At 42.1% G+C, this 21,964-nt stretch overlaps 1 protein-coding gene across 1 annotated transcript; it reads left to right on the forward strand.

Annotated features, from left to right (window-relative positions):
- The first annotated feature begins 1,486 nt into the window (after positions 1-1,486).
- Positions 1,487-20,488, forward strand: kcnk12 (potassium two pore domain channel subfamily K member 12). The gene is made up of 2 exons (XM_022743935.1): positions 1,487-1,826; positions 19,573-20,488. The coding sequence occupies exons 1-2, from the start codon at positions 1,487-1,489 to the stop codon at positions 20,463-20,465; spliced, it is 1,233 nt and encodes a 410-aa protein (XP_022599656.1). The 3' UTR covers positions 20,466-20,488.
- Positions 20,489-21,964: the final 1,476 nt, after the last annotated feature.

Consider the following 21,964-nt stretch of genomic DNA (forward strand, 5'->3'; position numbering starts at 1 on the left):
ATTCTTCTATTTCTCTACATTTCAGAGAGAAACATTGTACACTGTTCAGTGTCTCCCCCCTTGTTTTTTATCACTGCAAACTGAATATCCTTAGGTTTTACACTGTAGGTCGCTGCAATGGGTCTTTTCCATTAAGTTAGATTTTTTTTTTACATCTAATAGATCAACCGGTTCATTGATTAAACTGAAAAATCATCGCGAAAATCAATGGAAATTAAAATAATCATCGCCTGAAATAGGATGCATCGGTTAGATTATTCAAATTGCTCATAAGTATCAGATAATTGAAATTAGCTCCACCTGTGAGCCACAATGTTACATAGGCTATTACACGTTTATATCTGTAACGATAATCCATTATAAAAATAATAGAATATAATTCCAACAGGAGCAATTCTGCACATTTATGAATTTGCTGATAATACTTAAGTGAATGGCTTTTACGTCTAATGATATATACTCCTTCCTATATTTTACACTGTTGCTTTTTGTTTTATAACAGGATCTAATCTAAATAGACTTCTTCCACCGCCACTGACTATTTATTCATGTTCGATCAGCATTATTTTTTATTTATTGTGTTCTTGACCCCGTGTTGAAGCTTTCAGAAACTTTCCAACAGCTGAGCTCGGGAGTGTACCTTTGGATTGTACATTAGTGCCCACGGTGCAGAAAGTGAGTAACGGGGTTTCCAGTGAGTAGAGTGCCCTCAGTGCGCATGACACAAGGTAACACGGCTGCACTCAAGTGAAAATGTAAATCCCTCTGTTTTCTGAGGACTACCTCAAGTAAGGACGCACGGGGATTCTCTTTTCTTTTTTTTTACCCAACTGCACAACCTAAACGTCTTGTTTGCTCTGCTGTCCTGATTCACAGCGCAGACTCCTCTCACCATATGCGCTGAGAGGATGCAACATCTACATGAAGGCTGCAGCTCCGCACTTCCCTAGAACAAGCAAGGCTGAGGAGAAATGACTTTATGTGAGCACGGGAACGGGCTTTTTCTGCGACACATGCATCTGTAACTGTAGTCTTTTGTGCAGAAACATTTTGCTGCAGGGCACCCAGAGGATACTACTACCAGCCTACTACCACTGCTTGCATTTGCACAAAGAAGCGCGTCTGCTTGGATTTAAGCTGCAGTCTACTTCACACTAACTGCATTGGCACAACTGTAAGAGAAAATGTATCCATCATGAAACTATGCGCCGGCTGCTTTTCTCATGAACTCTGTTGCGGACCTGCAGACTTACATCCACAAGTGGAGCCTTTTTTTAACCCCCCTACCCCTGTCTTTCAGCCACAGATAATATCACTTCACAACTACAATGAGACAACGTGTTGGGCTAACTGGAGCAAATGTTGCCTGTAGAAGTGCAGTGAGAGAGCAGGACAGTGACTTCCAGAGGACACCTGCAAACGAGTGAATGCCGTCTCTGATGTGGAGCTTGTCGCTGTCCGACGCGCGAGTGGTGCTGAAATTTGGATGATGCCTGGCCAGCGACTGCAAGGCTGCCGCTCCCTGCACTTCAACGAGGACAACGGCCGCTTCGTGCTGCTCGCCGTCCTCATCATACTGTACCTGCTGTGCGGCGCTGCGGTCTTCTCGGCCATAGAGAGGCCCTCGGAGCTGCGGGCTCACGGCCGCTGGAACGGGACGCTCCTCAACTTCAGCGAGACCTTCAACATCAGCCTGCAAGACCTCAACTCCTTCCTGCGGGAGTACGAGGCTGCCATCGCCGCCGGGATCCGGGCTGATGCTCTGAGGCCACGATGGGATTTTACAGGGGCTTTTTATTTTGTTGGAACTGTGGTGTCGACTATAGGTGGGTGATCTATGCAGCATTCACTGATTTTCCTGACCTTTGCGTCCATTTGGTATCAGCCATGGTGTCCTCTATATACTTGAAAAACATGCATTAGTCCATGTAGCCAAGCCCACAAACAGCCTTATTAAAATAAACTCCAAGAATGCCCAGTTCACACCATTAAGACAGGTCTTTTATTTTAGGAGGAATGGGTCTAAATAATGGTTAAATGTGGGACCTCATGACCTGATGAAGCCACATTCAAGACAAATATGTTGGAGAACGGTTAACTTTAATGTGGCTTCTGTTTGGTAAATAATCATATCATTACAGACAGTCTGGGTGTCTAAAGCACTGGAGCTGCCTTCCCTTCAGGCTGCTTTCTTTCCTCTGGCTTATGTACAGAATAACAGATTAACATTTTTGTTTTTTTGTTTTTTTCCTAGTCATGTGTTACATTTTGGCTGTGAGGGACTTTGGCAATGGGGGTGACATCTGACTGGCCTGCCATTTGGAATGGCACACTCATCCCTGGCTATAGGACAGCACCCATGGGTGCAGTCTTTTTTGCTACATTTCCATTCAAACCAACAGGAATGTCAATGAGAAGCCCCGTCTGCTCCCCCTCGTTTAACATTTGCCATGCAATAGGTCAGAAAAGAGCAAGTGTCCCTCGCAGGGTATCCCGGGGGCCAGTGGTGTGGTGCACTGCATGCCTGATGGCTCTGAAACTCACTCTATGCCCCCCCCCCCCTCCCCGATTGCTAGAGAGGTCCCACAGTATACAGTGAGGGAGTGAGTGTGAATGGATGAACGAGCAAATGAACACACTCCAGGTAATAATTTGATCTGACAGCAGCTGTCTATCTCTGACCTTGCCCTCAACACACAAAGACACATATATACACTGTGATACCCCCGGCGCCTCCTATTAATTGAAAACTGTAGGAAGGGGAGTGATAAGGAAAACTAATGACTGTGTGTGTGGTTGCACAGCGAGAATTGGATCCACATGAGCAGAGAACCTGTCAGAACTTTATTTACTTCAGACCTGCAGGAAAGCTTCACTGGCTCTACTGATCTCACATATATAGGTGCACAAACGCAGAGCTCTCACAGAGTCCATGCACTCAGCTCACACAGGGGGGGGGGGGGGCAACAGCAGCTGTGTTTGTGTACATGTCTGTGGTAGGTTGAAATCCTTTGTGCTTCGCTTGTCATGCAGCAGCACAGTCTTCTCCCAGCAAGCAGATCATATAAACTGACTCAGCTGCTTCGGGGAAAAAAGGGTGATGTTGAGATTTTCTCTACAGTATTTGTCTTTTTCATTTGCACACATGTATTTCTGTCTGGATTTCCATCTGGCTTTGATCTCCACTCCCCCCACCCCTTGGGCTTCTGTGCTACTTTTTCTGCATGCTTGTGAGCTGGTGATATAAAAGGGATTTGGGGGCCTCCCCACACAACTCTTTATCAGAGCGGCATCCCCCTGCGCGTTCAGCACACTCCTCCCAAACACTTCCCACCTCTGACTCTGCTGTGGCAAAAGCTTCAAATCAGCAGTGACACTTTGGTCCCCTTGATGTGCCTCCACAATATCGCTTTGAAGAATGAAAGTGAAGCTGTGGCCACTTGAGGCACAGTGTTTCAGCCAGGTTCACTGGCCATTACTGCTGTGCTTGGTGTGTCAATGCTCAATTTCAGGAAATATTGCGGGAAACATAATGAATAGGATAGCAACTTTTTCTTAAATATGAACACGTATACAAACAATACAGCTATGTAATGTTTGTTCTCAAGTTGATTACAGTTTTTTCCTGAAAAAAATATTAAATTAAGATCACTCGCAGCTCTGAGGAACTTCTGACCGTATCACATCGTGGTGTCACTCGGCAGATGTTGTCATAAAACTGTAGATTTTGAAATTTCCAGTTTTTCTGAGTACTTAGAGGGCTTATATATGTATATATATATATATTAGCAAATAGAGCAATAAATTGATGTCGGTTTTCCCCAGTGGCCACTCATGGTATTGCAATGAAAAAATACCCTGCAGCTCAAAAAGTATTTTCCCCATAGACCACCATTATAAAAGAGACCTATGCGAAACTTTTCACAGAGCACCTGGAGCTGCAGACAAGGTCAGTTATTAGTTTTCAGTCTGGTTTCATAGTTCTAGAAAAGCTATCTTTCTTTGCGTGACCTTATCCTCTTGTGTAGTGTAGTGGGTGTGTGGGAACATGTGAAAACACTAATGCACAGGAGCAGTGGGCTGCGTAGCATGGAAACAAACCCAGAGGCTTTTGTGCTCTGCAAACAGTTTTCATGCAAGTTAATGGGCGCCTTCTTTCAGTCCAGTTCCCAGTTCCTATAATATTTTTTATTTTGTGCACGTTAGCATGTTGATGCTAGCATATACTTCAAAACACTTCTGTGCTGAAGTACAGCCTCTCAGAGCCGCTAGCACGGCTGTAGACTCTTGTTTTTTTTCCCCTTTGTTTCATCTTGTTGACACACTGGTTTGAAGAGTTTGTTTTTGTCGGCATCCAACTTGGTTGTGTTGTCCTGCCCTACATACTCAGACACAGCTTTACTGTCTGCAGTCTCATTAAAGAGGGAATGGAGTCTGCTCTGTAAACAGAACTTCTATTAATAACAAAAGTTATTCATAACCCTCAAGGCTGATTGATAGCTAATGACTGCCAATTAGGACAGCACTCTGTAACTGTTTGTGGGCCTATACATCTCGTAAGTTGCTACAATGACAATTTGGAGAAATAGTTTGTCAGTTTTGAAGTGCTAATAGGGTGATACTTGTCTGAAAATCAAGTGTACTAAGTTGACAGTTAGTTGTTTGGCAGTTTTCCACATGATAATCTGCCGCAGGTTTGGATTGTGTTCTGGGCTATTTATTGCTGGGGATATAGACTCTGTCCTGTCTCTTCTTGCCCCTGGCAGCCACTGCAGCTTCTAGCTCCATCACACTCATATCCACCCACTCAGAGAAGTCACAAAGGCAAACCAGCCAAATAGGACAGTTTAACAAACAGCAGAAAACAGACACGCATGCAGTTCTTCTCTTTAATGAGGCCTGATTTAACCTCAATGCAGTCCACAATGTACAAAATGAGGAGAAATGCCAGAGGTGGGTGGAGTTAAGAGAAGATGAAATCCTGCTAAACCCTTGTACTGTGCTGCAGCAACATGACAGAGCGCTCTTCCCTCACCAGGACAGGCATCACAGACCACTGACTGAAATGTGATCCTTAAACCAAAGTAGCCTCATTAGTCTTATGACATCAGCTTATGCAATTATATATAGTTTAGGCTGACACTGTAAAAGAGGTGTTGCGTGTTTGTATCGTTGCATCAGAGTGGTTTTACAGCCCACAACTTTGCTGTTTTTGTTCACTCTCAGCCTGTCTACTACCTGCCCAGCACCAAACAACAGTCAAACAAAGTTAGTGACTAGCTGGCAAACACAGAGCATTTAGCAGCTAGAGAGCCTGACTTTTTTTTCTCAGGATTTAGTGGAGACCAAAAGTTGCTTGTTTACTTGCTACTGCTACCTCTTAATGCAAAGGAAGAAAAGACGTAGTCATTTTATAATGCACAGCTTGACAAGCACACTTGTCTGAGGCTAGTTGTAGCTAGTCACCTGTCAAAGATCCCAGGTTTATCTTCAATGCACATGTGCAAACGTCCAACAAAATGCTTCTCCCCTCTCTGCTTGAGAAGCCCCAGCCTTTGTCAACGGAACGCAACCACGCCCATGAAAATGACAAAAAACAATAGACGCAGCACCTAGTAGTCAAACTAGCTTCCAGAGACAATAGCCTACTGTGGCCCCAAGATGGCAGTAAATTACAAGATCAATGCGAGCAGACAATACCAGATCCTTCATCTACGGTGGCCCTGAGAGCTCACTGCACTGCAACCTAAGAATAAATATGCAAATTGACAAAACACTTAACAAATTCAGAAAACATCTTCATCAGTTTGTCAACACGTGCTGCAAATGCTGACAACACAATGGAAGTGTTTCCAGGGGACATTAGAAAGCAATGAACCTGGCTGGGACGCACTTGTTGTTCAGTATCTTGTGACTTTTGATGTTAAGAGCACTGAGCAATAAGTATGCAAGTGCGTACAAGCCGAGTTCATCACTAGTTATTTTTTGCCTTAATTCAGATAGTGAAAGAGAGAGAGAGAGAGAGAGAGAGAGAGGGGGGATGATATGCATCAAAGGGCCATGGATTGTACTCGGACCCAGGCCCCTGTGGTTAGGACTACGCCATCATGGCACATGCTTTACCAGGTGAGGCACCATGGCGTGAAACTCTTCTGCTGTGAGTATTTGTAAGCGCGTTTGTGTATTTGTTTGGGTTGTAAGTCTATACAGCACGTGTTGTCAAATAGATGAAGATTTTTCCCGAATTTGTTTGTGTTTTGTCTATTTGCATGTTTTTTTTTTGTTTTTTTTTTTTACAATGAGGGCGAGTCACTTTGAAATATTGCGTATTAAGGTTTTAAATTCAATGCCCAGCCGGTGCCTAAATGCATAATTCATCCAACTTTGCAGACTTGGACTATTTGTTTTTGTCTGGCTGTGTTTGGGATGTCAGGTTTATGTGCAAAGTTTGGTTTAATCTTATAGCTCTACATCAGGCAAATCACCCTGTGGAACATTATGTGAAGATGCACCCTGCCCAATGTAGTGAGACTGAACACCATATAGTGTCTGAGAAACAGATGTTACGTGTTCAGCAGGGAGACTACAGATTCCTGTTCCTGTGACATGCATGTAATTATTTATCAGGTTTTGTATTTTAGGTATTTCAAATGAATTATCTTGTAATCATATATAAAAAGCGTTGATTTTGCTGTGATCAAAAAGTAATAACTGGACACAAACGCATTGTGACATTACATTCAGTTCCTAAAACAAGTATGTTGTGATAAAGAAACCATAATGGTGTTGACTCAAGATGACTACAAGCTTGTTTATTTCATGATGGAAAGATTTAGAAAAATTGAGATTACCCATGTCCACTCCCACGATTAGTACTCAGCAGTGTGGGTAAACAGTTCTACCCGGTGGGTTAGTGAGTGTTATCCTCCTCGTATTCTTGTGCCAATTTAAAAGGTGCTGATTTGGCTGCAGGGCCTCATTGATGTCCACTTGTGAGGTTTGTGCGACTATTACACGCCTGTCTGACCAGGGCCACCGTGTCTGACGGAGAACCGCAAACCAAATTTGTTCTTTGTACTGTATGGTGCTGCGCCTTGTAATTTACGTGTCTCTGAGGTTACAAGACAATGTCACCTCAGACTGGCGGAGCGTGCATTTGGCATTTAGGCATTGTGAAATGTCACATAATAGACTGAAGTGGATTCCTGAAGGCAGTCTGTGTTTTTGTTTTGATGTGGTGTTCTTATTTAGATTAACTGCTCGTTGCTGCCTCGCTGGGACAAAACCATCTGTGTTGTTGCTACTGTGTATGTTATGAATGTGCTTTCAGGAGGTGGGTGGGAAAGTCTCGCAATCTGTGAGAGCGGATTCACTGGTGCACAGCGATGTTTCAGACTTCTTCTTGCCTTCTGTCTCTCACGTCAGCACTGTTGCTAGACTGTCCCACACATTGTTGACTCCTGTCTCGCATCAATCTCAAATCTAACGACTTTACTCCTATGCTCATAACTACCACAGCACACTAATTTATTTGGATTCATTCATTAAGTCGTTTGTAATCTACCGTTCACCTTATACTGTGTGTATCTGTGGGACAACAGTGTAATTGTGTTACACAATAGAAGCTGCTCATATTGCACAAGGGGTACATTTTTATAATGAGATGAAGATCACTTTACAAAACCATCTGAGGCGGGTCAGTGTGACTCTCTATTCTCTACCTAGTGTCTGCTGCTGTCTTTTCCTCCTCTCTTCTCTTTAGATCTCCTGCTGGTCTGGTCCCAGTCTCAGAGGAAATGTACGGTATGAACTGCATGGTGGTTGTGGTGGGGGTCTCTTTAGATTGTGTGCAGTCCACAACAAGTCTGTCCCCAATCCTCAATGAGTTAATGGAGCTGAACTGCTCCACTGCTGCACAGGAGATCCATAAGACTGTGTCTTTGTGTCTAGTTGGTTGTGTAATGCAATTTCTGCCTTAAAGCTGCACTAATCAATATTTTCATGATAACATTGGAAAAAATTACAATGCATTATGTGAAAGGTGTCGCTCGCAAACAGCTTCATACAACTTTTTTTCACACATGCAGTGGGACTCCACAACGCCTGGAAACGGCTTGTGATGCGAAAATGTGATTTACAATTGAAGTAAATTTCCAAATATTGGAAATAACCAATAATAACTGTAGTACACTTCTCTTTTTTCTCCAGTCAACTCTACAACCACATTATATACACTATAGTTCTGTGAGGCTATAGGAACAGCGATGCTTTGAGCTAGATGCTAATGTCATCATGCTAATGTGCCAACAGTGAAAATGCTATCATGCCGATGTTAAGCAGGAATAATGTCCATGTTCACCATCTTAGTTTAGTATGTTATGCGAACATGTGCTAATTACTGACAAACGCAAAGAATAGCTGAGGCTGATGGGAATTTCGTTTTGCAGGTATTTGACCATAAACCAAAGTATTAGTAGACAAATGAAATTTCAACCTGATTATAAAACTAGATAAAAAACTGAAGGGGCCGTCAAAGTGATCATGATTCATCCTGTGTGTGTGAGGCAAACTTACAGAGAAGCAGAGGCTTCATCTTAGTTCACTGCTGCTCTACAGGATAGCTATATACACCTCTGCGCTCCAAGTGTCACAGTGGGTCATAAATCTACCCTGACTTGCTAAGGCGTGCACTCGCCCACATACAGTAACTCACAGACTCAAATCATCATGGCCGAGTGATTCCAAGATCATTTTAGAGGACACAGCAGATTTGCTGGGCTTCCTCCTCCTCCTCAAACTGATTAGCATTTCACTGATTCTGCTCTTTGCACTGGCAAGACAAAGACAGGATAAACTCTTTGTGCTCTTTGCACTGCGCAGTACTCTGACCTGCTTTCCATCAACATTTTTAAATTTTGTCCTGATGTTAATAGTTTGACCATCATCAGTTCCACTGACAACCCAATTTGCACTTGTGCTGATATCAATGCTGACTTGCAGCTGTGAGATTTTAAACTTTCCACATAAGTCCGTCTGTAGAAACTTTTGGACGGTTGGCACCCTTTCAGGGCAGTAAAAGCAGACACACACTTGCGGTGGTAAAATGTCGCCATGTTACAGAAAGCCTGCGTTGCAATCCACTTCTTCACCGGCGGAACATTTATCTGCATCTTGGGGTCATGTATATAAATAGTTATCAATGTTAATAAGATAACAGCAAGTTGGCAAACAGCGTGATTTGTCAGCCGTCCATCTGTCTCTTTGTGTGAAGGAGGGGCTGCTTGTATGAGAGCAGAGAGAGAGAGAGAGAGAGAGAGACAGGAGGACATGCTGCGATAGTGCATCTTCCAAATGGCTAAATGCAAACACACTGGAATAGTATGAAATGTAAAATAGATGGATTGGTTGTCAGATTTGAGATTACTCAAAAAATCTCCCAAACACAAAAACAGTGGAACTGATGAAAGAAGAGGCACACATGAATTTTGAGTGTGACCTTGAATCAGTGAGATGGTTCATCACGATGATTAGATTACTAGATAAAAGAATTGACAGAGCACTGTGTCATCCCTGGAGCTTGAGATCATGGGCTGCATATTGTTGGAAGTCATGGATATTGCATGTTACACAGTTACAGTACATCTACTAGGGAGAGAAATTACATGCAATCCAAACAATAGAGCTGGTTAAAAATAGGTAACTGTATACGTGTAGTGTGAGCCGCTCCTGTAATATTTCCATGTAATGTGTTTGAATTAGAGGAAACAGCGCTCCTGATCCTTAGAGAATAATGTTCTTTCAGTAAAACCATGTGAGCTTCTCACTGAATCCACTGGTATCCGTGGAAAACACCAGGATCATACAGAGCCGGATGCGTGGCATATATTTCATCCTTATGCCAGCATTCACATATTATTCCGTTACTTCCAGGCCGACAGCCTTTGCCTTCGAGTCAGACAGTCTCAGACTCGTAGCGGGCCCTCTCTGTTAATAGAAAGTAAAACGTCATTTAATTATGAGCAATAGAGCATTGTCTCATCATTTCTCGGAGGCACCTTGCTGTGGTTTCTCTGTCTATGATCCAAGATCATTATTGCAGTTGTCAGTAACTTAGCAGTCCCTGACAGGAATCAGGCTTTAGCCCTGCCTTAAATTTCAAGGACTTGTGATTTCACATTAGTGGTAATGAAAAACTATTAAATCGAAAATCTGCCAAACCTCAAGCATTCATTCCCGGCCAGTATCTGATCTGACTGTTTTCATGTTAGATGCCTCCAAAACTGAAGAAGCCACAGACATATAGTACATGTAATGTAGCCTTACCATGATCCTGTATGATCTGTATGATCTATTATGGTGAACATGGAGGCTTATCACACTGATCTGAGGGGGAGATAGTGTTTCAACAGCTTCACCTGAACAGGTGTGTTGACTTTGGGGAATAATACAAGAGGGCCTTATGTAGCTACGCCTTTATTCAAACATTGACTGTGCATACAGTAAAAGATAATAGGAAACACAAGGACATAGCTCTTAGATCCATCAGGGAGAAGCTGTTAATCTGTCGAGAGAATGACTCCTCAGTCGAATGAAAGAGTCTCTGTTCCGCTGAAGCCTCATGACTTTTAATCTTAATTTTACTTATTTAGGCCCTGTCTTCCTTTCTATGCAGACTACATAATAACTCACATCAAATTTTTTTCTGTGAAGATGTAAAATAGATCAAAAAATGAAGAAACGAAAGAATAAATGTTGGTGCAGATCCAAAGTCTGTGCAGCATATTTTTTTGACAATAAATCAATACGGGCAACGGTGGACTCATCAATCCTCCTCGCTCTCTTTGCCAGTGAGATACAATTTAAAACACGAATCACCCGATTCAGTGAAGAAGGTGCAAAACGAATCACAAAATCAGAAAGTGTCTGATTGACCAGGTTTGCTTTACCTTGTTACTTCTAACAGTGTGTATCCATCTGAGCTGCTGCTCTTGTAATTTATATCCGTATCGACCAGCTTTAATGACTCTTAGCTATATACAATATTTCATTATGATCCCCTCAGTCCATTATTTCTAATTATTGCACAGCCATGTATAGCACAAAACACTCATTATCAATGCTTTGACATGCAGAACATTAATGTATCGCCTTTACTGTGTGTGTGGGTGAGCTGGGTTTGAAATTCAAAGCCACATTGTTTTGCTTCAGGGCCCCTTAGAATATATTGTAGTATGTGTGGGCTTTGTGTGTTTTATTAGTATTTTTGTAGCCTTTATTTAATTTGGGCATGCAGCGCACAGATCTCTAACTAGACTTGGCATGTACAGTAGGTGATCTATTCTTTCATCTGCTTTTTGTAGACCTCTCAGCATTGTGTGAATGTTCCTATTATTACCCAGTCTGCCAGTTATCCTGGCAGCTCCTCAGCAGATGGCGTGGTGATGATGTCTCGGGTCTGGCCATGTTGCTGCTTCCTCGGCCCTCTGTCCTCTCTGCAGCCCCCCGCCACGCCGCCCCGTGACTAATGATTTCCTGTTCGTCACCGAAATACAGTCATCAGAGGGACGGGCGTGCGTGGCGTTTTCTGCTGCTGCTCTTATCAGGCCAATTTACGACTATTCCCACCAGTGGGACTCAGTTGGTTTGACTGGGAGCTTGTTTTTAAGCTCATTAATTGGGGACATGGGGAGGCAATAGGAGGCAGAGATTTGATTTTCGGTTTTCAAAACAGTCACATAATGAGTCTTTGGGTCCGTTTTCAGGCCTGCAGGGAGCTGTGTGGGGGGATGTTGTCCTCGAGGATACACAGTGACCTTCAGACTCATTGCTACTTAGAGAGACAAGTGAATACAGTACAGTACATGTCCTTGCACCAAACACATAAACATGGCTGTGAGTGCTTTTCGTTAGTCTTTATTCTCATGTCCATTAGGAGCATTTGCCCACTCTGGCTGGCTCTATTGTATATTTCTGCTGCACTGTGTACTTCTTTAGCTTTTGCAGATTATTTCTGACTGTCCTTGTATTCTCTCAATTATCAGCTCACACTTAATGCAGACTTCTCTCACATGAGACTGAAATGTGCTCAGCTCTCTGATGGTTGGCCTTGTGAGGCTATTTTCCAGTAAACTGAATCAATATGCCTTTCTCAGGATATTTTGTTTTGTAAAATGTGTCAAGCAGGACCCAAGCAAATAAACCATAAACTCCAGGGTGAACAAGAATAACTCTACTACACATACCAAGTATTAAAAAGACTACTTTCTTTTAAACGGACAACTCAACAAGGTATCCTATCTGCCATGTCGTCTGTCGGATGTGTCCTCTGGTGATGTGGTGTCTGATAATCTGTATTTTTACCAGTCTGAATTGAAGCATCAAATTTCATTCATTTACTTGCCAAGAGCTGTCTCCAGCGGTGGAAAACAACTCTTGTTTTGCTTCTATTTCTATCACTTCTATCACCACTTTCCTATACTGAAGTTAGCATGCTAACCAGCTAGCTCCGGTCTTATAACCAGCTAGCTCCTTTAATGCAATTATTCAAGTTGAGCAATTCAAAATCACAAATGATTCAAATTCAGCTTCTAGTGACACATACAGTACTTCTGCCCATACACCTTTTGTCCTTCTCTGGGACTGAATGAAATTGTCTGTTTTCCACAGTCAAAAGTCTGAATGTCAGAACTGAGCACAAATAGAATAGACTTCAAACTCTTCCTCAAAGATGGCATAAAAGCATTTCTTCTTCTGAACATTTTTTATTACATTTTTTTCAAATAGCAGATAGTAAAGCAGAAAGTAAGTAAGATGAACATCTAAAACCATGAAAACCACATGACAAAAGAACTGAATCAATATGAAATGCAGACTTAGGTATCCGCTTTTCTTTGTAATACATGATCTGAGTTTTATCTTTATTTCTACATCTGCATAAAGAAAAGTTCCAACTTTCACAAACTCTCACCCCAACACCTGCTGCTTAATTTCAGCCAACCTGTTTTAGTCATTAATTTGTACATGCGACTGAGACTCGATAGAGAGCTTTCACAGCTTTATTACATTCCCCACCAATGCCAGATTTCAGTAATTTGAAGCTAAGGAGATCATACTTTACACTATCAAAAGCTTCTGGGGATTGAAAAAGCAACAAAAATCCTCTTACGAATAGGTGCATGAGTGCACATTGAGAAATGGCTCAAATGAAACTGAGATTGGAGGTTTCCCCCTGAATCAGAAAATAGTCCCTTAGTATCAAACTCTTTGCATCTGCACAGTGACAATTGAACATTCGAGAACTAACAATAAAAACATATCTTGTAGTTGAAGGGTTACAGGCCATTAACGAACATTATGTGTGCAAATGTGTATAAATTGCTGTTATGAAAATCAATTTAAAGTGATTGAAACTGGCTTGAATATCTATTCAGTAACAGTAAACACTGAGTCAACCTTATGTATAGGTTATGTATGCAATTAAAGCCCAACCAATATCAACCGATATTGATACTTGAGAATCTGATTCTCTGATGTTTGATATATGTACTTGTTTTTTAAACACACATATTCAACATAAATTCAATTCAACATAAATCTTATCTTCCAATAAATATGATTCATAAAGAATTGTGACATACGATATGTACTGAGTGTGTCATTTGAGTGAGACTGAGATACTATAAATCGGTGATCTCAGATTTATTTTTTACATTTCTTCCTTCACTTCCCAGGAGTCAGCATTTCAGTTCAATCATGGGCCAGTTTTACAGCGTTGTTAAATGGGCAACAGCAAGGGCCCCTGGGTAGTCTTAACACCTTTTGGAGGTTTTGTTTGGAGATTTGTTGAATGTCTTTGACAGTTAGGGCCCAGGATGTGTAAGTAGTAATACAAGATACCGACTGGGGGTGATGCGGACCAGGAGAAAATAAATTGTCATCTGTTGCACAAACCACAACAATCTATATCCACATCTACAATTTTACCTGCAGTAACTTTAGCATTAACTGTATCAGAAAATTCTACAACTCTGAAACTACACTACAGTTGAAAGTTGAGCTTCAACTGCAAAGTACAACTTCTCTCTCAGTGTCTCAGACAAAGAACCCAGGGAAGATTTTTTCTTGACCTGGAGAAACTTTCTTTTTCAGCCCTGTGCCTCTTTAGGCCAGCCTACTTTTGCCTGTTATTTATGTCTAAAGCTTCAATACATTGTCATATATGTGTGTTGTACAATGTGTGTGTGTTTGTGTGCTAATATATATATATATATATATATATATATATAATGCATATGTATAATGCATCACAATTGTCTCATATCCAGTAATGCCACAGCAGTTTAGTTCTGCCCTTTCCAGGCCACAGTAGTACATCTGTGCATTGCAGCAGAAGAACAGCAGGCCCACTGTTCAGGGCCTCAGATGCCCTCTACTCTGCAGTCACAGAGATAAAGTCTCTCAAAGAAGAAAATAAGACTCTAAAGGAGCAAGTCCACCTGGTGAAAATTGGACGGAGGCACATGGAAAGGCCAGTTCCAAGAGGAGCTCAGACAAAAAGATCCTCAGAGGGATCACCAGGAAAAGGCAGGGTCGCTTCAAAGCCTACATAGATTGTCTGGCTTTGCTTGTTCAGAAAGACACGGAGCTAAAGAGCAGTGAAGAGCGGTGGAAGAACAGATGTGACACACTGGAGGCAACAGGAGCTGACTCTGAGACAGGAAAGCTGGAGGAGGAAAGTACAGGAGGAGGAGCTGGAGGAGAGCAAGATTTAAAAAAAGCAGATGAAGAAAAACTGAAATCAAATGGAGCCGGAGAAAAACAAGATTCAAAACAAGCAGGAGGAGAACAAGATTCAAAAGCAGGAAAAAGATGGAGAACAGGAGGTGGAGGAGGAGACACAGAGAAGTGAAGGTAAATGAATGAGAGGGAAAAAAAAGAAGAAACCAAAGAAGAGGAGGAAGAAAAAGACGACAGGGGTTAATTACAACTAAGTAGATACTTTACCCACTGCACATTTCCCCCCTTCCCCATTCCTACCCTTTATCCACCAATGCCCCCTTCTCTCCCACCCTTTAAGTGAGTCTGTCTGTGTTTGCCTCTCTGAATTCAGATACAGGAACCATGGCTCTTATCATGTCCTGCAGTGTTAAGGTTTGTAGACCTCGAGTAGAAAAAAAGGAGTTAACATACTGCATTGTGGAATCTGTTTGTGACTCATTTTGATGATCAAATTAGTCTTAATGCCCTAAAAGAGAGCTGGTTTGGCACGGTTTACTCAGACAACAGAGAGGGTCAAAAATAGAATATAATATGGACGATTTGGATGATTAAAACAGCCCTATCACTAATGGTAACACCTGAATCATCTGCCTTCACTATTCTAGAAAAAAACTTCCACCTTTGGTCTTCCAATCTCCCACATGTCTTCTTCTGGTTTGGGGCTTTTTTTATGGCTTTTTATATTTTAGACAATAGTGTGCTTCCAACTTTGTGCCAATGGAGACAGCATGTCCCGTTTCAACGTGGATCAATGCTCAAGAGGTTGTTTTTCCTAGATTGTTGTAGAAGAACTGGATAGGACTGGAAAAAAAAGCAGTACAGCATAATACCTTCCCATAATGATCTGCACCTGCAAAACGTCTACTCGCTGCACCTGCCTTCTATCAAGCACTAATCAAACCACTCCAAAATCAGATCGTTAACTTTGTACACAAAATATCCCAAAATATACACAAAGGATCATCATAACATCCGCTGAGCAAAATGGTGCTCCGCAGATAACTTATTGTAATTCAGTTGACAACTTGTCCTTTAATGTGGCGAGACTCAAAGACTGACTATATTTGTAAGATAATTCAAAATATAATGAGTGAATTACTGTGATTACTTGTTTACTGGAGGATGGACCCTATGTGTTGTCTCTCTGTTAACTTTCCAGACCGAAACATGAGGATAACTGTCCTGCATTTGAACTGCTGAACTTAAATAATTGCATTTTTTAAAAAAATGAACCATTTGAAATTGAATTAATTTGTTCTGAAACAGTATGTGACCCTCACTGAGAATTCAACTCTGTATATCCACATTCAGTTCTCACAGTTCAAACTCAGCTCTTGCAATTCAGTGACTTAGACACACATGTGGTCGTTGAAGAGGAGTCTTTGTCATGTTTTTGAACAGTAAGACCTGCTGTAGAATAACACAGTTCAACATCTTACCAGGGCAAATTTCACTCCCTGAGCTGAGGGGCGTTTGAACAGTGCACTTTAGATTATTTAATAGACCACTGTGAGCTCCTTTGTGCCATGGGCTCTCCAGATAATGAAATACTTGTTGAGTTTTATAGATTTTGTACAGTTCTCCTTCACTCAGAGAGGCTCTTTGGTGCAAAACTGTAATGATTGATTACTGTTTGGAGGCGAGAGGTCTACTAAGTGTAGCAAATGAAATGCAGAGCATTCATGAAGTCCATCAATAATTCTATTAGCAACGCTCTGGGTAATTTGTGCTATTTAAGTCCCGACTTTAGTACACGACTTAATGAGCCATTGTAACTTACCATTGGTCTTTAATGGGAGCTGCTCAGTCTAAATTGTGTCAGCTCTCCGATTGCTCCTGAGCACTTGTGATTTAAACTCGACCACTGGTGATAAAAACGGACCTAAACAGTGAAATCACCACAGTCATCTAACAGACTATTTAGGTCTTTCCCGCATTTCATTTCCCCGCAGTCTGATAACCATTAGAGCATCTTCTTCCCTTAAAACTGTCAAATGGTAATTAATGGATTCTAATGGCACCATTTCCATCACTCTCCTTCTGGTTAGATCTCTAGTGTGTAATTACCTGTGTAAGCATCATTAGCTATTAGAGCATAACATCAATTTCTATTTTGAGTTGAGCATACTTTATTTAATGTTAATGGGTAAATACTCTCCCAGGGCTCTGATTGAATTGGATTAGTACACATATGATTTCCTGCTTTATCAAGTTCTGCTGAATTAAATGAGTCGTCCTGGCTCAGGCACAGTGGAAAGACTGAGGTGTTCACTGAGGTCAGCAGCAGGATCACTGGTCTGGACTGGTGACTTCAGTCATAGCCTTTAAATAAGAGTTTTAACGTATAAATGAAGAAGCCTTTGTGAATGATGTCACACAGTGTTTACATCTTTGGTTTCAGCTCTCCTGTCCTTTATATTATTTTTCTGTTTTCCCTAATGCGTCTTGACACAGTAGTCTGGAGTAATGGCTCTGAAATGCTACACTGAATCGATGCCTGGTGTCTTTCCCTCTCTTAGGTAATTTACTTGGTAATGAGAGACGGTGCAGAAGACTGTCTCTGCGCATGCTGAGAAGATGTAATCTGTTTTCCCTATGATCCAGTTGGGTTACACAGGCTTGGGTTGCTAATTAATTAACTATGAAACAGGAAAATAGGATTTCACCGAAGGGCTTAATTTGGGTAGTCGCTGCCCCTCACCTTCCAGTAAGCCGACGGTCGACGGTGCCTCACGTGAACTACTGTATGTCACCATCTTTGACAAAACCAGATAATCTGCTGTCTGATGTAATGTATAAAACCTGCAGGAGTCTATCTCTGTGTTTGTGTGTGTGTGTGTGTGTGTGTGTGTGTGTGTGTGTGTGTGTGTGTGTGTGTGTGTGTGTGTGTGTGTGTGTGTGTGTGTGAGACTAGAAGGTGTGTGTTCATGTGTGGACATGTGGGGTTATATTTCCACTTGTCTCTAAAAAACAATCTGTATCAATCAGTGTTGATCTAAATGACCCGGCGTGTCAACAGCAAACCTTCATGAGAGTGGTTTTCAGTGCGAGAGATAAGGTCAAAAAAGCCATTTTGGGTATCATAAAGGACATATTGGCTAGATATTGATGTCATTTATTACCTGACAAGGATGGTTACAGTCGGGCTGGTGGAAAAGGGGGGAAAAGCGCTGCCCTAATGCTCCGAGCAGACTGAAATGGAGGATAGCCATGATGGAAGAATCAATTAACCTTGGCCTGGAAGTGAACTGCTTGATCTTTCAGCACGATTTTATTTGTTGACAAATATACCATCTGCTGTTCTGTGGATAAGGGGCACGACACCGTGTGTGTGTTTAAGTGTGTGTGTGTGTGCTCACATTGGCTCTGGGATAGAAGAATGAGTGCTGAATGTGTGCATACAAATAAGAGCAGAGAATTTGCACATGAAAAATCAGACACCGGTAAATGTAGTGGAGATGTGTGACTAGTCTCGTACTAGCAGATGCTTATGTGTGCACTTGGTGCCTCTATGAAGTATTTTCTACATATGACATTAAACATTGACGTTTTGTGCTGATACAAGCAATTATTCAAACCAGAGTTTCCCAACCTGGAAGTGGACCCAGCAAATGGAAGAGACTATGAAAGGGACAACAAAGAACAACAATCTTTATATTACACAATCTGACAGTCCACCACTGACAGTCGGTTGGTCTGAAATACTTCAACAACTATTGGATGGATTGGCATGAAATTTGGTACAGACTTTCATTTATAGCTACACCTCCTCTTTGATGGTAGTGGAGTGCTGGAAGAATTTATATTATTACTTGACCTCACAGGAAAGAATAATGCACTCAGACTGAGACACTCAACGGCAAATGTAACATTATGGGCTGCAGCTGTAAAGCCAGAGCCGCATCTGTGACACTCCTCGAGCTTGAGAAGTGCTCCTTCAACACGAAGCAGAATCCATAAACATCCTCTCCTCTCCTCTCCTCTCCTCTCTCTCATATCCCCTTCCTCAGCTTGAACACTCATTGTAATTGACTAAGAAATCAGAAGATAGGAGGACAGCAAATACTGTATATAGACATAGGCTGTACTTGCAATATCATGTGATTTTCCACAATCCAAATATCATCTAACTCACTGTTTGTCAGAGTAGTATTTAAAGTTCCTGAATGAATGTTCATAACATTCGGTAAAATATGAAGTGTTAGCTTGTTGATATTACTCTTCTCTTGAATCATGTAAGGTCCACACAGAGGTCCTTCCAGGTGGTAAACATTGTTTTTTATTTTGTTCTACTTCTAATATACTTCTAATAACTGTAATACCAGCTTCACTTTTGGGCCCATTTTGCTATTCTCCCCTCATTCTCTTTCACTTCACCACACACATCTTCATTTGCAATGCAAAACATTTGTTTTTTTTAATTATCCCTTAGTCACTTTTTATCATCCTCTCATTACTATGACTTTACATTAACTCATATTCCAGAGAAAGCTTACAGTCTTGTATCAGCATCAACACAAATGATTATCCAGCATATGACTTGTATGCACTCCACTCAATCCCAGCTTTTATGTATTTTTTCATTACTGGCACAAATGTTTACAAGTAAGGTTTAAGCCTCATTTAAAACCCTCATTTGGATTTGAGGCTGTTTTGTCTTTCATGCACCACTTCCCTCGTCTCAAACCAGAGATAATTCCTTGTAAGGAAACTGAAGACATCTTGTAGGTGAAAATCTGTTTTTGGCCTCACTTAAGGGACTAACTGTCTGATATCCCTCCTCTGTCTCTGCAGGTTTTGGGATGACAACACCTGTGACAGTTGCAGGCAAGGTGTTCCTGATCTTTTATGGGCTTCTGGGCTGTGCTGCCACCATCCTCTTCTTTAACCTTTTCCTGGAGCGCATCATCACACTGCTGGCCGTGGTGATGAAAGCTGTGAGGGAGCGGCGAATCAGGAACAGTGGTATCCTTCCACCAGGCATCCGCCATGATTTCTCAGCCTACTCCCTCCCAGGCTGGAAGCCGTCTGTGTACCATGTGATGCTGATTCTCGGCCTGTCAGCCATCACTATCTCCTGCTGTGCATCAGCCATGTACACCCCCGTGGAGGGTTGGGCGTACTTGGACTCGCTCTACTTCTGCTTTGTCACCTTCAGCACCATCGGCTTTGGGGACTTCGTCAGCAGCCAGACCGCGGCTTACGAATACCAAAGCCTCTACAGGGTCGCCAACTTCCTCTTCATGCTAATGGGTGTGTGCTGCATCTACTCGCTCTTTAACGTCATCTCTATTGTCATCAAGCAGGTGCTCAACTGGATGCTGGAGAAAATGAGCTGCTTGTTTTGCCAGCGCTGCAATAAGGCCAACGCCTTCCTGGGCAGACGCAATGCCATCCGCCCGGGCTCCAAGCGTCGCAAGGGTCGGCTTGGCAAGCCGCCCGACTCTGATGGACCTTGTGACAGTGACACTGAGGGGCGCAGACTATCGGGGGAGATGATCTCTATGAAAGACCTGGCAGCCTCCAACAAGGTGTCGCTGGCCCTCATGCAGAAGCAGCTGTCTGAGTCGGCCAACGGATATCCCAGGACAGTCTGTGGCAGCTCACGCCATAATGGTTTCTCTGGGGGGGTTGGTGCCCTCGGTATCATGAACAACAGGCTGGCAGAGACAAGTAACTCCAGGTAGAGGGTAGAGGACCTTGTGAGATAGGAAACAAATCATGGGAGCTCTTTATTCTCATACTGTGTAACAAACCCAGAGGTTTATCGCCATAGAAAAAATATTGGATTGCCAGTGTACCTTGTTATGCATGATTTTTTTTGGATACTTGTGGAATTACAAGCCTGTGGTGATAATACAGGTAAATGATGGTGATGGTGATGGTTTTGGTGATGATGATGGCATGAAGAGAGAACCTCAGAGTCGACAAAAAAAAAAAAAAAAAAAAAAAAAAAAAAAAAAATTAAGTTGATGTGGAAGTGTGGGGACCACCCATCGCCCATTTCATTAACCTCAAACCCAACCCAGAACAAAACCACTGAATATCTCTTAAATATCAGTGTTAGTCTGCAGAGGAAATAGTCTGTTATACACGCTCAATATATCGGACTGAAATGTTGTACTGTAAAAGAGCCAAGGGAAGCATACAGTGCAACCTTTACTGTTTGGGGGGTTTTGCCAGTTTATTTGAATGTACATATTGAATGCTGATAGAAACATGACAAGCGTAATCACTGAATGATATAGCACATACTGATCTATGCATTATACTTCTCATGCATTTCTTTGCACCATGTATAGACCTTCTATCGATTCTGCAAATCCCATTCCTTCTTGACATGGGTCAAGTTTTTCCCTCAGGTGATTAATGTCATTTCTGGGGGCAAGTGTGGAAAGAGGAGTTTCTAAGTGTGGCCGTGATGTAGCTGATTTCGACAGGGCTGTAGCGAGGGGAGGTTTTAAATTGCGCCACAATAAGGGGCTACAAAGAGTAGTTTCCGATTCCTCGAGATGGAGATAAGAGCAGTGTTGAAGAATGAAAATCCATTCGTCACGAGAGAGGAACTGGCCTTTTTACTCAGCTGAGAACTGCTTTGCTGGTTTTAAAACGTTGACTTGAAGGCACCGTCCAACTCTTTCTCTCTGTTCTTTTTCAAGTTTATAGCCATCTGCAAGGAAAACAAATGATAAAAGCTTTCAATGTATTAATTATACTTTGAATGCAGAATGTAGACTTACGTATTTGTAAAACAGAATAAATGAAAAGCTAGTTAATGTTTGTTTGTAGTGAAATATGAGGGAGTGGAGGGAGATGGAGAAGGAGGCAAAATATGGATGGTTTCATCCCGCAGGCACATTATGTTAAATGATGCAGATTGAAAGTAGCTGGGTCAATCTCAGATGCTGCAGTAGAAAACAAAACCCTAAAGGATTCTCTCACTTGCATTGATTCAGCTCTTGTGGAAGTTTCCCTCAGACTTCTTTGCAGACGCGTGGCTCCCACTGTAAAACAAAGCTTGATACAAAATTCTGCAGAGGCTGATTTCAGCGTAAATGTGTAGCCAAGGTTTAACGGATGGAGGGTGTTTGCGGAGGATATGGTGCTGCCCTGTCAGGCTTCACGATCAATGTCCATGTTGCCAGTAACTATCTCTTCCAAGGCATCTGTGATTTAAAGCCGCGTG

This window comes from Seriola dumerili, unplaced genomic scaffold, assembly GCF_002260705.1.
Source record: "Seriola dumerili isolate Sdu_G_001 unplaced genomic scaffold, Sdu_1.0 BDQW01000073.1, whole genome shotgun sequence".
In the NCBI taxonomy this organism is placed as follows: Eukaryota; Metazoa; Chordata; class Actinopteri; order Carangiformes; family Carangidae; genus Seriola; species Seriola dumerili.